The 13,257-nt window shown below is 51.9% G+C and overlaps 1 protein-coding gene across 1 annotated transcript; it reads left to right on the top strand.

Moving 5' to 3' along the window:
- Positions 1-2,224: 2,224 nt before the first annotated feature.
- HAS1 (hyaluronan synthase 1) lies at positions 2,225-11,824 on the top strand. Its single transcript, XM_027079123.1, has 5 exons — positions 2,225-2,285; positions 5,574-6,278; positions 7,687-7,912; positions 8,520-8,652; positions 10,811-11,824. Exons 1-5 carry the CDS (start codon positions 2,277-2,279, stop codon positions 11,484-11,486), a joined length of 1,749 nt encoding a protein of 582 aa, XP_026934924.1. The 5' UTR covers positions 2,225-2,276; the 3' UTR covers positions 11,487-11,824.
- Positions 11,825-13,257: the final 1,433 nt, after the last annotated feature.

Genomic DNA, 13,257 nt, shown 5'->3' with positions numbered 1-13,257 from the left:
GGGTCTGAGGGGGGAGGGGCTGGGAGCCTGGATCCTGGGTCTGAGGGAGGAAAGGCTGGGGGCTTGGACTCCTGGATCCTGGTGGAAGAAACTATTGGGGTTTAAAGTCCTGGTTCCTCCTCCCTCATCCACACTCCGGTTTTGGAAACATTTGGTTTTATACAGCTGCTCCACCCGGGCAGGGCGGGGTGGAGGGCTGGGCAGCCAACTGCCCGGCTTCTGAGTGGAGCTCGGGCTGCCACCCCCCCCATCGTGGGGTAGAGGAATCACCTTCCCCTCCTACTCTGGGCTGGGCTCCCACTGGAGGACCCATCATCCTGACATAGCCAGACACCAGGCGGTGGCCTAGGCTCCCGGCAACGGCGTCAGAGACTCAGAAATGGCCGGCCCTGCCCTGGCGAGGTGGGCGGGGTGCCCCTGACTGGGGCCCTGAACTAGCCTTCTTCTCCCTGACAGCCAGGTTCAGGCAGAGACCCAACCTGGTGTGGGCGCAGCACACCCTGCCTGTCCTGGGAAACCCAGGGAGTGAGGACTTGGCAACTTGCAGGGGAAAAGCTCCAGAACAGGCTGGAAGAGATAAAGCAGCAGGGAGACATGAGGACTTAGAGACAGAAAAACAGAGAGAAACAGTATGAGAGGGAGAGAGAGAGAGTCAGAGAGAGAGAAACACACACAGAGATAGAGCATCAGAGATACACTTGAGATGCAGAGAGACCGAGGCAGGAGAGAGATTGAGAGAGACAGACAGACAGACAGATGCAGAGAAAGGAGAATCAGGCAGCCACTGAGAGATCAGGGAGAAACTGAGAAACAGAACCTGGGAGACAGGGAAAAATAAAAAGCTAAGGATACAGATAGAAACAGAAAGAAGGAGATAGACGTATACAAAGAGAGACACAGGCAGAGAAACACAGAGGAAGGAAGAGAGAAAAAGGATGAAAAAGTCAGAGAGAGAAAGAAAGAGGGACACAGAACAAGAAAGTCAGGAGATGGAGAGTCAGAAATTTAGAGACAGACACAAACCCAGAAGGAAGCAGGTAGAAATGGAAGCCAAGGAGAGAGACTGGAACACAGAAAGAACCAGACAGGGAGATGGACAGAGAAACGAAGCCAGGGAGACAGAGACAAAATGATAGACTCAGAGAAAGACAGAGACAAAGAGAGAGGAGATGGTCAGGTACAGAAATACATAATCAGAGTCACAGACACAGGGAGAGACACAGACGTTATCAGTTCATACTAAGAGGAGCAGAGAGAAAGAACTAGATACAGAGATTTTTTTTTCTTTAAATCCTGAAAAGAAGGGCATGGAAACAATGACATTTATCACTGAGTCTTCTAGTCCTGAGGAGCTGGGGACTCAGACACCCCAGCACCCCTGTCTCTTTGGTCTCTGAGCAAGTCCACTTCTTTTGCTCTGACTCAGTTTCCCAGGCTCCCTGGGGGCAGCTGACCAACAACTCTGAGTTTACCCTGGAGGCTCTGAGGAGACAAATCCCAATGTCCCAGACCCTGGCACCTATGCACGCGCTCGTGCCGCGGGCGCGCGCACACACACACACACAAGCACACGCACGTGGACCCGAATCAGTTAGGCACGGAACGTTCAGACGTTCACTCACAGCTCCAGTTCCAGACAGAAGGCCTCCCAGGCCAGCGCACACACAGTCACACCCGCAAGCACTCACGTGTGTGCATCTGATTGCATCTGCCAGTGGCCACCACCAGTCCCCGGGGAACCCAATCCCAGACGGATTCTGAGGATCCGACGGGAGGGGCAGTGTGTGTGGAGACTGAGGTGGAGGAGAAGGGGGGAGGCGAGGAGGTCTGGGAGAGGGGGAAAGAGAGAGCCACGCGGGAGAGAGGAGGAAAGAGAGGTCGTGAGAGTAAGAGGGAGGTGGGGAGAAAGAAAGTGATGGAGAGAAATCCAGAAGTGGAGGGAGAGACGAGAGCAGAGAGAGAGGAGAAGAAATCGAGGGGAGAGACGGGGAAGGGAGGGGGTGCGATGGGGGGGCTCAGCGGGAGAGAGAAGGGCGGCGAGGATGGGGGCGCTGGGAAGGGAGGCCTGGCGCGGCGCGGGTGGTAGCGGGAAGCGGGTGGGGCTGCCTGACTCTCCGCCGTGACCTCAGGGCCCCTGGCCCAGCTCAGCCCTGACGTCAGCCCCTCCTCCCGCCCCCGCCCGCGCTTCTCTTCAAATCACCCCCCAGCTCTCGGGCAGCAGAGAGACTCGGGGAGCAGCCATCGGGAGAGGAGAGAGGCCCGCCGGACCCACAGCGATGAGACAGGTGTGTGTGTGAGTGCGTGTGTGTGTGACTGCGGCTGTGCAGGGGGGGGGACCACCAGCACGTGTGTGACCACGTGTGTGCGAGGAACCACCAGCGCTGGGGAGCTCGCGTGTGCTCCTGTGCCGGACAGCGACCCCGTGAGTGTGTACCATCCCGTCTGCACGCGTGTCAGATGTGGCCTGGCGGTGTCGACCTGGCTATGAATCCGTGTGCGTCTGTGTGCCCAGGAAAGGGAGAGGAGAGCTGTCTTTGCTTGACACGGGGCTCTGGGCTTTACTTTCAGGTGTTCAGTAAATATGAAGTCGAGCCAAATGAAATCGCCAATCTCCGGTCTCCTTTGACTGGTGAAAATAGCAATTTCATATGGTTCAGTCTCAACGGTTACTATTTTTTTCTGAAACTTGCATCTGCCCCATTGCTCCAGACCCACGGGTGGGTGTCTGTGTGTTGGTCGCCGCCTGGGCATCTCTTCCTGGTGTTTTTCCTTCCTGCTGAAGGGCATGTGTCCTGGAGTTCACCTGTGTGGCTGTCAGTGGTGATGGAGGGGGGCTGATGTCGGTTAGTTTCAGGATCACTAAATTCTAAGGGCAGGTGTCTGGAGTCATCTTTCAGAACATGAGTGTTTTCCTATGGGGGCACGCTCTGTGTGTCTCTCGTCATGTGTGAGTATACGTGTGGAGTTGTGCGTCCATAGCCGACACGTGTTATCATGACTGTTGTTGGGTTTAGAACGCTCCAGATACCCAGCCATCTCGCTGATCCCCAGCATGAATTGGGCCACCCCCAGAAACTCAGGCAGAGACAGAGAAGGAGGATTCCAGAAGAAGTAATACTTGCTAATACTGGCCGGTTACTAGAACCAGGCTCAAAGCTGTACCTTAGCTCTGCCCTAGAGAGAAACATAATATAAGCCACATACATAATTTAAAATTTTCTAGTAACCACACTAAAAAGGGAAAAAGAAACAGGTGTAATTAATTTTAATAATAACATTTTCTTTAACCCAAGCTATCAGGAGTCGGCAAACTTTTTCAGTACCAGGCCAGACAGTCAATATTTGGGGTTTTGAGGACCATACCATTGAGTATTGTAACTACTCCACTTTGGCATAGTGAGAAATCAAGCTTGTACAATATGTAATCAGATGAGCGTCGTGTGCCAATAATACGACGTAAGGACGCTGACATTTGAATTTCATATAATTCTCTTTATTTCTTTATTTTTATGGAAGTATAGTTGATTGACAATGTCCTCTTAGTTTCAGGTGTACAGCAATGTAATTCAGTTATATATTTATTCAGATTCTTTTCCCACATAGGTTATTACAAAATATTGAGTACATACTTCCCTGTGCTATACAGTAGGTCCTTGTTGTTTATTTTACACGTAATAGTGTGTATATTCATAAAATCTTCATGTGCCACAAAGTATTTTTCTTCTTTTCACTTTCTCAACCTTCTAAAACCATAAAAACTAATCTTAGCTTGCGGGGCCGTAGTGAAAAAGGAGGCCATAGTATGCCGACCCTCACTATATATCAAAAATATTATCATTTCCGTATGTAATCAACGCAAAAACATGAATGGGGTACTTTACTTTCTTTTTTCCCCACATTCAGGCTTCACAGTCCAGATGTGTGGCACACGTCATGCAGATGCTATATTTTCTCCACATTCAGGCTTCATGGTCCAGATGTGTGGCACACCTCATGCAGATGCTATATTTTCACTGAAGATGCTTGATCTGTATTTTTAGATTTCGTAAAATTTAGTTGAAAGAGAAGCTTCACAGACCCTACTTGTTCCAAACAGGCATAAAAGCTTTCCAGTAACTGAATTAAGGACCATTATCTAAATTTAAACACGTAAATCGAATACAATTAAAAATTCAGTTCCTCAGTGGTGCTGGTTACATTTCAAGTGTCCTGTAGCCACGTGTGGCTGGTGGGTCCCTTATGGGACAGTGCAGCTCTACAGGTTAGTGATTCATTTAACTCATCATAAGCCCAAGAGATGGGAACTGGTGACAGAGGAGGCGGTTTAACATAGAGGACGGTGGAGCCTAGTGACCTTGGACGAGAGAATACACCTCCTGGTGCCTCCGTTTCCTTACTTGTAACAGGAGGGGGTAACAGTACCTACCTCCCATGGAGCAGTGTTTGGCACAGGGAAGGGGCTAAACCCCCATTTTACAGATGAGAAAACAGAGGCACCTCCTCCCCTTTGATTCTGAGCTGTTCCAGCCACATGTACTGGACACCTGGCCCTGCCAGCCACTCCTCCTGGCTAATCAATCCTCAGTTTTGCCATCTGTATGGTGGCAGCAGGAAACACTATCTGTGCCCCGGGGCGCTCCTGAGGAGTAAAGCCAGTATATAAGGTTGTGGTTTAGTGATTGGATTCTTAGGGTTCAAATCTTGGCTTCTCTGACAGACTTGTCAGAGAAGGGGGAGGAGGGAAGGATTGGGAGTTTGAGATTAGCAGATGCAAACTATTCTATATAGAATGGATAAACAACAAGGTCCTCCTGTATAGCACAGGAGGTGCTATATTCAATATCCTGTGATAAATTATAATGGAAAAGCATATGAAAAAGAATATATACGTTTAACTGAATCACTGCTGTACAGCAGAAATTAACACAACACTGTAAGTCAACTATACTGCAATAACAATTTTTTTAAATGTAACAAACAAAAAACTTGGCTTCTCTGCTTTCCAGGCAGACCTTGGGCAGGTTGCTGCATCTCTGTGTGACTCAGTTGCCTCATCTGTAAAATGGGGATGGTAATAATTGTACCTACCTTACAGGGCTGTTGTGAGGATTCAAATAAGTTAGTTCCTATAAAAGGTTTAGAGCACTGCCTGGTGCATATCACATTGCATTCTCTTCTTTTAGATGTATATTAGTATTACTAGTATTATCTTAACACTAAGAAACCTTTATGAGATGAACCATTATTTTCTGTGCCACTAAGAAGGAGGCGGGGAACCTTTGTTAATTAAACTGTGACACTCCACTGAGTGTAATCTTCATGGATTTAAAAGCTGTTAAAAATGTGAAAAAAATGTATTAGAATCAACAGAAGCAGGCATTCAGCCTCGATAACTGTTTGCCACATTTATTTTCGTTAATGAAAATAACTTTGCAGTACCCAGGGGATTTTCTTTACGAAAAGGGTATGTTATCACTGGCCTGGAAACAAAACCCAGGGAGGGGGTTCTTTCCCCTTGGAGGCATTTCAGGACCCTCTTCCCCTTCCTATCCCCTCTCTCCGCTCCCTGGCAGGACGTGCCCAAGCCCAGCCCTGCAGCCCGCCACTGCTCCGGCCTGGCCCGGAGGGTGCTGACCATCGCCTTCGCGCTGCTCATCCTGGGCCTCATGACCTGGGCTTACGCCGCCAGCGTGCCGCTGGCCTCGGATCGCTACGGCCTCCTGGCCTTCGGCCTCTACGGGGCCTTCCTCTCGGTGCACCTGGTAGCGCAGAGCCTCTTCGCGTACCTGGAGCACCGGCGGGTGGCGGCGGCGGCGCGGCGGGCGGCGGCGCGGGGCCCTCCGGACGCTGCCACGGCGCGCAGCGTGGCGCTGACCATCTCCGCATACCAGGAGGACCCCGCGTACCTGCGCCAGTGCCTGGTGTCCGCGCGCGCCCTCGTGTACCCGCGTGCGCGGCTGCACATCCTCATGGTGGTGGACGGCAACCGCGCCGAGGACCTCTACATGGTCGACATGTTCCGCGAGGTCTTCGCCGACGAGGACCCCGCCACCTACGTGTGGGACAGCAACTACCACCAGCCGTGGGAACCTGCGGCGGCGGGCGCGGCGGGCGAGGGCGCCTACCGGGAGGTGGAGGCCGAGGATCCCGGGCGGCTGGCGGTGGAGGCGCTGGTGAGGACGCGCAGGTGCGTGTGCGTGGCGCAGCGCTGGGGCGGCAAGCGCGAGGTCATGTACACCGCCTTCAAGGCGCTCGGCGACTCGGTGGACTACGTGCAGGTGAGTGGAAGGCACCCGCACCGCATCGTGGCCCTAACACCCCGAATCCCACTTCCCTCGGATCCTTCACTCAATTTAGAGATTAGAATGAACCTCTTCTTTCCTTCCTTTATTCATTCACCCATTCAGTGGAGAGATTCTTTCCTTCGCTCAATCATTCATACGACCATTTATCCACCTATCCAATAGGGAGGTCACTCATTCATTTTATTCATTCATGTATCCATTCAACGAAGAGATTTCTTCCTTCTTTCTCTCGTGTCTTCATTCATTCATCCATTTGATGCAGAGACTTTCCTTAACTCACTCATTCACTCATCCATCCATTTATCCATCCATTCGACATAAAGATTCATTCATCCATTCTATATAGAATGTCTCCCTCCCTCTTTCCCTTCCTTCTTTCATTGTAGTCCTTTTTTTCTTCACTCATTCATTCATCGAATCAGCCAATATAGAGGTCATTCATTCCTTTATTTATTCACTCATTCAATGCAGAGATTCCATCTTTTCTTCATCTAATGTAGAAATTCTTTCTCTTACTCAGTCATTCATGCATCCATCTGTCCATCCAATATGGCGATCATTCATTCATTTATTCATTCACTTATCCATTAAATGTAGAGATTGGTTCATTCTGTTTCTTCCCTTCTTCATTCGTTCAGTGTCGAGATTCTCTTGTTCGTTTACGCATCCATTTACCGATCTATTCAACATAGAGATTTATTTGTTCATTTTGTCGTTCATTCATCCATTCAATGTAGTGGTTCATTCATTAATGCACTGCCTTATTTTTTTTTAATTGCCGCATAACAAATTTCCACACATGTGGCAGCTTGAAACAAAACACATTTATTATCTCAGAGTTTCCATGGGTTAGGGGTCTGGGCAAAGCTTAACTGGATCCTCTGTTCACGGTATCATCAGGCTGCAGTCATGACGTCAGCTGGAGCTGGGTTTTATCTAGTGCTCAGGGACCTCTTCCAAGCTCATGTGTTTGTTGGCAGAATTTGTTTCTTTGCCATCATAGAACTCATGGCAGCTTGCCTCATCAAGACCAGGAAGAGAAGGACTTCCCTGGTGGCGCAGTGGTTGAGAGTCCGCCTGCCGATGCAGGGGACACGGGTTTGTGCCCCGGTCCGGGAAGATCCCACATGCCGCGGAGCGGCTGGGCCCGTGAGCCATGGCCGCTGAGCCTGCGCGTCCGGAGCCTGTGCTCCGCAACGGGAGAGGCCACGACAGTGAGAGGCCCGAGTACCGCAAAAAAAAAAAAAAAAAAAGAAAGAAAGAAAGTGACTAAAAACTTCAAAGTTGTGTTCAGATTGGCTGCAGAGGTCCCAGCTGCTCCCCTTCCCTTGGTGCCCTCCCCTCAATTACCAACCTGACCCTGGTCCCTTCCACCTGACAGGTCTGTGACTCAGACACCAGGCTGGACCCTGTGGCACTGCTGGAGCTGGTGCAGGTGCTAGACGAGGACCCCCGGGTAGGCGCTGTTGGGGGCGACGTGCGGATCCTTAACCCTCTGGACTCCTGGGTCAGCTTCCTAAGCAGCCTGCGGTACTGGGTGGCCTTCAACGTGGAGCGCGCTTGTCAGAGCTACTTCCACTGCGTGTCCTGCATCAGTGGTCCCCTAGGTGAGCAGGGGTAGGGCTTGGGAGGGCCATGGATGGGGCAGAGAGGGAAGGGAGAAGGGGAGCCAGAATGGATTGAAGACGTGATTGAGACTGGGGACAAAGATGGGGCTGGGGCAGGAACTGGGGATAGGGATAAGATTGGAAGTTGGAGGTGGGGATGGTGTTTGGTGTTGGGAATGGGCTGGAGAAAGGGTATGGTTGGGGATTGGGATTGGGGCAGGGGGAGGGTTTGGGGAAGGGGAAGAGATGGGTTTGGAGTCAAGGACAGTGTTGGTGCTAGGTTTAGGGTTGGAGATGGGTTTTTGGATGAGGATGGGTAGCGGATGGGGCTGAGAATGGATGCGAGATTGGGGATGGGTTTGCAGTCAAAGTGGGTGTGGGTCAGCAACAGGACTGGGGCAAGTTTGGGATGGGTGTGGGGGTGAGGAAGGATTTGAGGTTGAGAACAGGACTGGGGCTGGAGCTGTCACTGGAGACAGGTTGAGAATGGGATTAAGATGGTTAAGGATGGGGTTGGGATTGGAGACGAGGTGGTTTGGAGCTAGGGCTGGGGATGGTGTTGGCAACAGCAGAGGCTGATGCTCCTGTACTCCCCTTCCCCACCTAGGCCTATATAGGAACAACCTCCTGCAGCAGTTCCTTGAGGCCTGGTACAACCAGAAGTTCCTGGGCACCCACTGCACCTTTGGGGATGACCGTCACCTCACCAACCGCATGCTCAGCATGGGCTATGCCACCAAGTAAGCTGAGGGGACAGGGTGTTTGAGTGTGTGCAGAGGCCAGTGAGTATCCACACATGTGTGTGCGTGTGCGTGTGCTGGAAACTCTCCAAACCTAAAGTGCATTTCAAGTGAGCTTTTAGGGGAGAGGAAAAGAAGCCCTATGGAGCACAAGTGGCCTTTGTGTTGAATCAGGGAGGAACACCCAGTGAGACATTAGGGGAGAGTGGAAGATACCATAGGGGCATTTGCATTGAACCATGTGACCCAGCGGACTCTTCTAAGCAGGGCAAGGTGAGGGTAGGGATTCCACCTAGAAGGTACAACCTCAGACGTGGCAAGATGGCTCTACCACAGAGAGCACAGATTACCCCAATCTGTGGGGAGAGAAAGAGATCAACGGAGTGGGATCTCACTAGTGAGAGAGTGAGTGAGAAGATTCAAGTGGGAGAGGAGGGGAGTGCCTCAACTCTAGTAAGTGCTTCAGGAAGAAGAGATGTGATTCAATGAGGCTCATGGGGTGTATGGGCTAGACCAGTGAAGTTCAGGGGAAAGGGATTTCTATGAAGTTCGACTCAGTGACAGCACCAGAGACAACTCGGGGTATACCGAGGGAACCCGGGCATTCATTCGCTTGACAAATATTCTTTAAGTGCTGCCAATGTTTTCAGCTCTGGGGATGCAGCAGCAAACAAAAGAGATGCAAATTCATGCTTACGTTGATTGGGGAGACAGACGGTAAATAAAATATGTAAGTAGAACATATAGTGTATTAGATAACGATCATGCGAAGGTGACACATAAAGCCAGGAAGTTTCCAGAGAGGGAGTGAAATGTTAAATTAGGGTAAGATAAGGATGGGCGGGAAATAGTGCAGCAAGGGAGAGAGTGTCAGGAGAGGACAGAGAGCCCACGGGGGTGGGGTTGGAGGTGTCCGCGCATGAAAGGCTTGTGCACCACAGTAAGAACTGTGAACTAAGATGAGGGAGCCACGAGGAGGGGGTTTGAGCAGAGGGGCGGCATGTTGTTCTACCAGGATCCCTCCAGCTGTACAGACTGCAGGGAGGAAGAGGATTAGCAGGGAGGCCGCTGAGGATGCCAAGTGACACAGGGGAAGGAGACTGGACACTGTCAAACAGTGCCCGCGGGGATAGACCCTCCTAACAAACTGACTGCTGGAGGCCACCTAAGGTGATGCTCCGTACAAGCGATTCTAGCTTTGCGTGGGCTGGGTTGGAAACCGGGGAGGGATTGATTAGTAATGTCTGGCAGAGCCACTGGAAGGGAGATTAATGGTTCCATTGAGAAGCTCTAACGCATGGGTTACCCTGGGTAGGAACCATGCCCGGCTTGTTCCTCACCATGGTGCCTGCAAAGAATAGTATTCGTAACAGATTAGTGATAGCATTAGTAATACCGCAGTGATAATAGTAATGCCAGTAGTTACATTAGTCGTAATAAAAATAGTAGTAGTCGTTATCATCTATTGAGCAAGTACTATGTACTGGTCCTAAGCACTTAGCGTTTAATCCTCATCTATTAGGTAGGAACCGTTATTGACCCCATTTTACATAGGAGAATGAGACAGGCTGGGACCTGGGACCTGGGGCCCTTTACTGCAGTGCTTGCGCCTAAACAAACCTCTCCTCCAGCAACAAAATACAAAGAAACTATAAGAGACTAAAAATAACTGCACACATATGCAGTTGGGGCAAATTATGAACAACAAGATACAAAAAGGCCCAAACTCAACCGCCACTTCTGAGGTGTGGGGAGCAAAAGCAGGGTCCTGCGCATGCGCTCGATCCCTGCCCAGGGCAACACCAAGGGGGTGGGCGGACCACCTAAGCTACACCCTCCAGCCCACCCACAGATCCGCCCCGACCTTCACCCCATGGAAGGGACCAGCTCGTCCCCGTGTCCCCTCCCCCTTCCCCCAGCGAGCCAGGGAACCTGTTACTTGCAGCAGGAGTCCCAGTAAAGCCTTACTGAATTTCTCCTTTGGCCTTTTATCAATGTCTATTGATTAAAGAGTCCAAGGACGCAGGTGGGCATCAAGAACCCCGAGGCCCACAGAGGTCGAGAAAACTTGCCCCATGGCCATCTCTGGCTCCCGCTCTCCGTCCGGGGGCCCCAAGGAGAGCCGCGCTGACCGCCCTGCCTCCTCCCACCCCTCCAGGTACACCTCGCGGTCCCGCTGCTACTCGGAGACGCCCTCATCCTTCCTGCGCTGGCTGAGCCAGCAGACGCGCTGGTCCAAGTCGTACTTCCGCGAGTGGCTGTACAACGCGCTCTGGTGGCACCGGCACCACGCGTGGATGACCTACGAGGCGGTGGTCTCGGGCCTCTTCCCCTTCTTCGTGGCGGCCACGGTGCTCCGGCTCTTCTACGCGGGCCGCCCGTGGGCGCTGCTCTGGGTGCTGCTGTGCGTGCAGGGCGTGGCGCTGGCCAAGGCGGCCTTCGCGGCCTGGCTGCGCGGCTGCCTGCGGATGCTCCTGCTCTCGCTCTACGCGCCCCTCTACATGGGCGGCCTCCTGCCCGCCAAGTTCCTGGCGCTGGCGACCATGAACCAGAGCGGCTGGGGCACGTCAGGCCGCCGCCAGCTGGCCGCCAACTACGTCCCGGTGCTGCCGCTGGCCCTCTGGGCGCTGCTGCTGCTCGGGGGGCTGGTCCGCAGCGTGGTGCGCGAGGCCGGGGCCGACTGGAGCGGCCCCTCCCGCGCGGCCGAGGCCCGCCACCTGGCCGCGGGGGCCGGCGCCTACGTGGGCTACTGGGCCATCATGCTGACCTTCTACTGGGTGTGGGTGCGGAGGCTCTGCCGGAGGCGAGCGGGGGGCTACCGCGTCCAGGTGTAAGTCCAGGTGCGCGGGGCGCCCGCTCAGGGGGTCCGGGGGCGGCCAGAGGAGACCTGCCAGGGTCCCCGGAACCACGAACTTGCCGGGTGACCCTCTGGGCCTCAGTTGCCCTCCTCTGTGAAGTGAGGGGCTCGACCCAAGACTCTTCAGCCTGGACTCTTTGGGGGCTGGTAATTCTGGGTCTCTTGGGAGGGGTATTTATTGAACAGGGTGTGGGTTTTTAGGGGCGGGGGGAAAGGGGCCCCCACATGCTGTCCTGGGGCCCCCGATTTCTCCCTGTTCTTATCTAACCCCCATTTGTACTGTGTGATTAGGATATAATAATTTTATTTATTTTCTTCTGAGCCTACCTCCTCCGTTCGTCTTCTTTTTCTTTATTTTTTTTGAGAATTAAGGGGGCTGAATGGTTGAGAACTGGGAACTCGTGGCTCCATCTGGGGTGCCAGCTGTTTGAAACTAGACAGGATACCCTCCCTCCTCGGAGCCTGGACTCCCTCTTTGGAACATAGTGATAGGAGTCCCATGGATCAGGGTTGTTTTGAGGGTGGAATTTCTCAACTCTTCATTCAGATACTTACAGAGCACCTACTATGTACCCGACACTATCATCTCATTTCATTCATTCTTTGATTCAATCGGCCACAAAAACATTTATCAATTTCCTATTGAATTCCACACACTTTGCCAGGTTTGCAAATACAGAAGCAATTAAGAGGCAGAATTTGCCTTCCAGGAGCTCCTAGTCAATTAAGCAAAGAGACTGTGATCCCCAGTTAAGGATACCCAGACACATGCCTCTATGACTTCTGTTGTCACAGAGGTGGGACGATTTAAATTATGAAAACTATTAAAGATTAGAAATTCAGTTCCTCAGTTGCACTGGCCACAAGTCTGGTGCTTCATGGCCACATGTGGCTGGTGGCTGCCATACTGGACAGGGCAGGTCTAGAACGTTTCCATCAGGGCAGAGAGTTCTACTGGACATTGCTGCTGTCCTGACCATTGATCCTGACCCTTGTCTTTTCTTTCATATCCGACACGCTGATCCGTCAGCAGATCCCACGGGTTCTACCTACATGACAGATCTAGGACCACCGCTCCTCACCTTCACTGTCACTGCTTTGTCCCCGAGCTGCATCTCTTCCCTGGATTAAAGTTGCTACCTCATGCCTGGCCTACCACCTAACAGTGACCTCTGCTTCCACCCTTGCCCCCTACGGTCTGTTAGCCATGCAGGAGCTATGTAGTCAAATCAAATCATGACATTCCTGGGCTCAAAACCACCATGATCTCATACGGAGGAGAATCAAGAGCTTAGGGTGGCCAAGGTCCTGCATGGACTGGTCCCCCCGTGTTCTCTCTGACCTCACTGCATACTCATTTCCTAAAGCCCTGCTCCCAGTGGATTGAACTCCTGGCTGTTCTTGCACACACCAGGCACACCCCTGCCCCAGGGCCTTTGCTCCTGCTGTTTCTTTTGCCTGGAGCGCTCTTAACACATATATTCACATGGCTCATACCTCATCCCCTTCAAGCCTTTATTCTAGGGGCACCTTCTTGGGTGGGGCCTTCTCCAAAGATCCTATTGCTACCCTCCTCCCCCTAACATCCCCTGTTTCCCTGCTTTATTTTCTCCATCACATATATTATCATATGCCTTGGTGCACATTTTTACATAATGTTCTTGTTTATTTTTTGACCATCGATGAGAATCTAAACTCCATGAGGGTGCAGATTTTTTTTTTAATTAAAGTACAGCTGATGTACAATA

This window comes from Aethalodelphis obliquidens, unplaced genomic scaffold, assembly GCF_003676395.1.
Source record: "Aethalodelphis obliquidens isolate GAN/ISIS:26980383/991018 unplaced genomic scaffold, ASM367639v1 scaffold43, whole genome shotgun sequence".
NCBI lineage: Eukaryota > Metazoa > Chordata > Mammalia > Artiodactyla > Delphinidae > Aethalodelphis > Aethalodelphis obliquidens.
The sequence above is the reverse complement of the archived record's forward strand: the minus strand, read 5'-3'. Positions and strand labels throughout refer to the sequence as shown.

Coding starts and splice junctions, on each gene's coding strand:
- HAS1 (XM_027079123.1), top strand. Junction 6,279..7,686: donor ACTCGGTGGACTACGTGCAG/GTGAGTGGAAGG, acceptor TCCACCTGACAG/GTCTGTGACTCAGACACCAG. Junction 7,913..8,519: donor CTGCATCAGTGGTCCCCTAG/GTGAGCAGGGGT, acceptor TTCCCCACCTAG/GCCTATATAGGAACAACCTC.